Consider the following 6393-nt stretch of genomic DNA (forward strand, 5'->3'; position numbering starts at 1 on the left):
GTGTTCCTGCAGCCCCTTATCACCGAGATGCACCTGCGGCGCAAGAACGTGCAGTTCCTCTTCATCCGCTTCAGCGCCTGGCAGTATGCGGGCACGGACAAGCTGTGGGCCGGGCTGGTGACCACGCTGTGCGAGGGCATCCGCCACCACTACGGCGCGCTGCCCTTCAGCGTGTACTCGGTGCTGAGCAACAAGCCGGGCACGTCGCCGGGTTTCTCCCAGCGCGAGTGGCACTGCCGGCTTCGCGTGTGCCTGGCGCTGGTGGCGCTGCTGGCGGCGCTGGGCCTCGGCGTGGGCCTGCTTTACCTGTCCCTGAACGGCCACGCGCTGGGCCACGCAGGCGCCAGCGGCAGCCTGCTCAAAGCGTTTGGGGGCGCGGCCACCACGCTGTCGGGCTCGGGGCTGCTAATGGCCGTGTACTCGGTGGGCAAGCACTTGTTCGTGAGCCAGCGGAAGAAGATCGAGCGGCTGGTGTCTCGCGAGAAGTTCGGCAGCCAGCTGGGCTTCATGTGCGAGGTGAAGAAGGAGGTGGAGCTGCTCACAGACTTCTTGTGCTTCCTGGAGATCTACCAGAGGCGGCGCCTGCGCGTCGTGCTCGAGGTCACCGGGCTGGACACGTGCTACCCGGAGCGCGTAGTCGGCGTGCTCAACGCCATCAATACGCTGCTGTCTGACAGCCACGCGCCCTTCATCTTCATCCTGGTCGTGGACCCCAGCATCCTGGCTGCGTGCCTTGAGAACGCCGGCAGCATGAAGGGCACGGCCGACAACGGCTACCTCTTTCTCAACCGCACGGTCACACTGCCCTTCTCAGTGCCCATCATGGGCCGCCGCACCAAGCTGCAGTTCCTGCACGACGCCGTGCTGAGCCGCGACGACCTGCTTTATCGCGAGATCACGCGCAAGCTTCGGCCGGCGGGCAGGAGCCGGGAGGAGGACGCTGAGGGCGCGAAGCTGTTGGCGGTAGAGATGCAGGCGGGCGCCGAGGGCGGGCAGAGCCGCATTGACGCCGAGGCGGCGCGCCGCATCCAGGAGGCGCTCTTGTGCTTGCACGACGAGAGCGACTGCCTTTACGAGTACGTGCCCGACAACGTGGTGTCCATGCGGCGCATCGTCAACACCGTGCCCATCACCGTGCGCCTGTTGCAGCAGCAGCAGCAGCAGGGAGACTTTGTGGGTCCCACGCCGCGCCAGGCCGTGGCTTGGGTCGTGCTCGCCAACCAGTGGCCATGCCGCCTCAGCTGGGTGCTGCAGTGTCTGGAGGACCGGCAGCAGGTCGGGGGCGCGCCTGAAGGGGGCGCGCGTCTCTGGGACGTATTCTACGACAACAGCCGGGAGCTCCACTCTATGACCAAAGCATTACAGAACGTGCTTGACCTGGACGGAGACCCAGAGCTCTTCAAACGCTTCCTGGACGCCGACTTCCCTTTCACCGTGGCGGAGGCGCAGAGCCTGCTACGCTGCACTGTCAACCTGGACCACTCCATCCGCCGCCGTATGGGTCTCATCCGCGCGGTCAGCACGCTCAAGCCGCCCAGCCCGCCCACGTCCCCTGCCAGGGATGCCTCCCACGCCACCGGCAGAGCCACCGCCACTGCTAGGGCATCCCCCTCGGGCCATGCCCACAGAGCCAATAACACCTCCCGTTCATCAGGCCACGATGCAGGACACGCCTCCGTGCCTGCCAGCAACGCCCACCAACCCCGGGAGTGGGCCAAGGGGGACAAGCCACAGCCCCTGGCCTGAGCGCCCTTCCCTTCAGGGGAACCTAGTGGCCCCTGCAGGACTGTAAGCAGCAGGGGCGGTCACTCCTCGTCTGCCCAGATGAGGGCACAGAGGCCCCTACTGGGTCCAAGGCCCAGGGTCCATTGTCCAGAATCTGGGGTGAGGCCTGTGATGGCCGAGTGCCCCAACACAGCCCTTGGCAGCAGCCCCCAGGACTGGGGTGGTCTCTGAGAGCAGGTCCAGGACCAGTGAGGAACTCAGGGTTCAAGTGCAATAAACGATCACGTGCTAGGCCCCTTTGGTCTTTATGCCCCGGCCTCACTTGGCTTGGTGAACAAGGTGAGACCTGCCACACCCCTCAGGGCTGCAGGCTGGCAGCCTTGCCACTGGCATCCCAGGCGTCGAGGGGCTGTGGGCAGGGCTGCGGAGGCCGGGGAGACAGAAGACAGGTGCACTGGACTGACTCAGGTGGAAAGCGCCAGGCCTCAGGGAATCCAGGTCCTCGTCCCCAAGCCCTACCCTGCGCCTCCGTGGGCAGGGCGGGAGCCAGGCTGGCATTTCCGAGGGCTGTGTCCCCGGTGACCTCAGCAGGCTGCTCCACCCTCAGTGTAATGGCTTAATTAGGCCTTATTGGCACTTGTGCCAGCTGGGGTGGGCGGCGTGGCCTCCCAGGAAGTAACTGTCCAGGGCCACCCAGGAATCACAGGCTTGTCACCAACCAGCCCCATGAGGAGGAGCTGAGGACAGGGATGTTGGGGGGCAGAGATGAGGGCACTTGAAGCCCAGCTCCATCCTGCCCCTTCCCCACACCAGCTGGAGACCTCAGAGATGGCACTCCGGTGGGCAGTATCAAGCCCCTTATCGGTCAGCTATTTAGCCACACCCTCAGGACTGGGCCGTGCTGGACCCTGTCCAGTGGAGGGAAGGTAAGGGAATGACTTTGGAGTCGGGGCCAAAGGTGGAAGGGACATTCTCACAGGGGCCCAAGAGCTGTGCTTGGCAGAGGCACCCACCCTCAGAGCATTCAGTCAGGGGCTAGCTGCTCACTCCCCTGGCCACAGTGTACGCAGTACCCCAACCACCAGTCCTGTAATTGTCACAGGGAACTGTCGGGACCAAGGTGCTGTTTTTCCATGGCTAAGGCGCTTGACTGCTAACCAGAAGGCTGGTGGTTCAAACCCACCAGCCACTCCTCGGAAGGAAGGTTGGGCAATCTACTTCCATAGTGATCCTGCCTTGGAAACCCAAGGAGGGGTTGCTATGAGTCAGGTTTGACTTGACGGCACCTAACAAGCAGCAGCTGGTGGGATAAGCCCAATCTGCTGGGAGATGTCCTTCCAACAGCAGGGCAAGCCCGCCCCGAAGGCAGGCCCGGTGAGGCTCAGCGCTTGGAGAGGGGCAGCCTGGGATACTGTCTGACTAGCGTGTTTGCAGGGGATCTTCGGAGTCCATTGCTCTCCTCGCCCTTCCCTTTAGCTGGTGCCGTGGGAGCTGGTTCGTTCGTTCTTACCATCTAGAGTTCAGGCTGAGAATGAGTCAGTGCCAGGAGTGGGGGCGCTGCAGGAGGCAGACTGAGGGGGCATGTGCTGGAGACTGGGAGCAGGACCAGAGTCTTAGGAAGGAGCAGCAGGCGGCCGCCAGGGAGGTGGCACCAAGCAGGTAGATCACTGCCCCTCTTATCTTAGCTTTTGACCACGTGCTGCCCAGGAACAAGTTTTGGGGGACTTTGTACCAAAATAAGAGAGAACCAGGATGTCAGTGACTGGGGTGGCTGAGCTGCTCCCTGCCACCAGGATTCACGCTTCCTCTACCACGTGGAACGTTCACATCAAGACGAGGCCATGGGACTAGCTGTAACCATCACAAAGGGGGTGGAAGTGATGTGTGTCCCTTGCTCACTGTGGTTCTGGGGTAAGTGGCAGCTTGGCCTCCACTCTCCTCCCGCACCTGGCTGCTGGGTCCAGGACCTCTGCAGCCCCCGGCAGTGACAGAGCTACAGGAGGGAAGGGGCCTGGGGCCTGGAATCCCCGGGAGGGAAGCTGCTGGCGACCCTGACCCTCCTGGGCAAAAAGCAAGCTCTCCTCCAGGACGTGGAGATGGTTAAGGTGTGGTGTTGGCTCTAGTCCGGTGAGGAAATGGCCAGGCGCCTTCTGGAAAGGCTACCAAACGTGACACCCTTGGAGCATCTGCTCCACGCCGCGGGCTCCCCCTCGTGGTGATGCCGGGAGTGTCAGTAGAACCCCCCCCCCGTGGGGTTGTCAAAGTTGTGACTTGTGGAAGCAGATCGCTAGGCTGTCCCTCCGAGGGGCCTCTGGTGGGTGTAAACCAGTGACCTTTGGGTTTGCAGCTGAGTGCGTGACCGATTACACGACCCAGGGACACCTGTGGCTGAAGGCAGAGGGGCGTGAGTACCAGCGCGGCCAAGGGGTTCCTCTCTGCCTCCAGCCCACAAAGCTGGACCCTGGAAAGCCAGGAGCTGCCAGCGCTCCTAAGGTGGGAAGGCCCGATGCTCACCCCAGTCCTCTCAGTGCCGGCGAAGGCAGGGACGGGCGGGGCAACAGGACGGGAGCCAGAGAATCTTGGGCTGCTCCTCGAAGGCACACCTGGGGCAAACAGACTAAGTCCCCTGCCCCAACCTCTGACTGGCTGTGCCTGGAGGTGGAGGCTGAGTGCAAGGGCACAAGAGCCCCAAGCCCTGCGGCCGAGGGCCAGCAGCCCGCTGAGGGCCAGGGTCATGAGCAGTGAGGCTTTGAGACCCCATCCTGGTGGGGAGCTGTGGCCCCTCAAAACTCCAGACAATCCTCACGCGTGAGTCCCGAGCAGCCCGGGAGGGGCCCCTTCCTACACTCGCCTCACTGTCACGAGAGCTTTGCCCTCCAGTGCCCACGGCCAGGCTGCAGGCCCTTCCCCAGCTGCCCGCAGGCCAGGGCAGGCGCCACAGACAGGTGGCGGTTACTCTGCATGAAGGTTCCCAGACCCCTCTCCTGAACAGTCTTGACTCTGCTTGTCCTCCGGGGCATGAGGACCTTCGGAGCTGCAAGTGACAAAGGAGCAAAGCCACTGGCCCGAGCAGTAAAGATGCCAAGAAGGCTGGGGCAGAGGTCTCAGGGTTTGTTCAGGGGCTAAGCTGACCAAGGCTTCAGGTCCGGACAATACTGGCCTCCGAACAGGAAACGTGTGTGTGCGTGTGTGTGTGCGTGTGCGTGCGTGGCTGACGGCAAAGGCCTCTGAACAGGAAACGTGTGTGCGTGTGCACGTGGCTGACGGCAAAGGCCCTCCCCCTTGTGTGGTTCTCCTTCTGCAAAGGACAGAGCCCCTCCTCGGACACACGCTACAGCTCATCCCAGGCCCAGGCCGAAACAGGGCAGGATTTCCAGAAGGGCTCCCTGAGGGCTTGTGCCCTGGGCTGGGACGGTGGCTGACGGGGGTGGGAGGAGATGGCTGGGCTCTGTCAGCGAGGGTCACATCCATCACCTGAGATCCTACACCTGGAGCTGGAACTACTGGGGTGCTTCCCCCTGAAGGGCAGGTGGCCAGGCACGGGGCTATGGAAGTACGTGTGCGCATGTCTGTGCCTGTGCAGAGAAGGGGCATGTGCCCAGCACCTGTGCACACACCCACCTGGGCAGCAAGGTGGGGTGGGGGGAGGGTAACAGTGGGAAGACATGGCCCCTGCACACCAGCCTCTGGTTTTCCTCTGGGGAACCACTGGTGAGTAACCGGCTGATGTCCCCCACGGGGGGGGGGGGGGCTTGTGCCCGTGGATGATGAACCCCAAAAGTCACCCGCAGGCGGACAGTGAACCGCACAGGTCCCCCGTGGCAGGAGAGTGAACCCTGCAGGCCCCCGGTCATACACAGTAGGTAGATGGTGAACCCCACAGGCCCCGGGTCACACACGGCAGGCGGACAGTGAACCCCGCTCTAGTTTATTAGAAAAGGTGTGAACAGAGTTGCACCAACAGGAGCAGCCCCTCCCCCCTACCCTTACACCCCCCCCCCCCGTTGTAGTGCCTCTCAGGGGCGCAACCACAAGTGGCCTGGGCAGTAGGGTCCCCAGAACCCTGGCTGCTCCCGCCCCAGCTCCCTGATAGATTTATTGCACTTAAGAAAAAAGAAAGCTCCTATCCTCTGCTCCTGTGCCCCGCCTGTCCGGCCGTCCCTCGCCCACCCGCCCCGGGCCGGGCTCTGTTCCAGGTGCCACCACCGCTGTGCGCACAGCCCCCGTCCTCCTGCCTGGCCGGGCCTCAGGAGACTATCCCACCACCACTGAGGACGCCTGCCCAACCCCGGAAAGCCTGGCACAACAGACCTCCAGACAGGGCTGGAGCCGGCCCCGGCCCCACGGCCCCACGGCCCCGTCCGTCTCCTGTGCCTCCATCCACTCCCAGCCCAGAGTCTTCAAGCTGGACACGCAGCCGAGGGCTGAAGTCAGGGGCCACTCCCTGCAGCTGCGGCACCGTGCAGTGCTGCTGGGGGGGGGACAGCCGCCACCCCCGGCGTCCTGGCCTCAGGAAGGCTGGGGTGGGTGAGCCGCCTCATGGCTCTGGCCTCAGCTCATCGCAGATCGATGGAAAAAAAGGAACTTGGAGAGGAGAGAGGGAGACGGGTCAGGACGGGGTGGTGCTGCCGAGTGCCCCCAGACCTGGCCGCCCCCTCACCTAAAGTG

The 6393-nt window shown here is 63.6% G+C and overlaps 1 protein-coding gene across 1 annotated transcript in view; it reads left to right on the plus strand.

Moving 5' to 3' along the window:
- NKPD1 (NTPase KAP family P-loop domain containing 1) overlaps positions 1 to 1746 on the plus strand; it is a 7734-nt gene extending 5988 nt beyond the window's left edge. Inside the window, exon 4 of the mRNA XM_007943077.2 lies at positions 2 to 1746. Within this exon, the coding sequence (XP_007941268.2) occupies positions 2 to 1746 (1745 nt within the window). The remainder of the gene's footprint in view (position 1) is intronic.
- The last annotated feature ends 4647 nt before the right edge of the window (positions 1747 to 6393 follow it).

This window comes from Orycteropus afer, unplaced genomic scaffold, assembly GCF_000298275.1.
Source record: "Orycteropus afer afer isolate SDZICR_OR568_19922 unplaced genomic scaffold, OryAfe1.0 scaffold00099, whole genome shotgun sequence".
In the NCBI taxonomy this organism is placed as follows: domain Eukaryota; kingdom Metazoa; phylum Chordata; class Mammalia; order Tubulidentata; family Orycteropodidae; genus Orycteropus; species Orycteropus afer.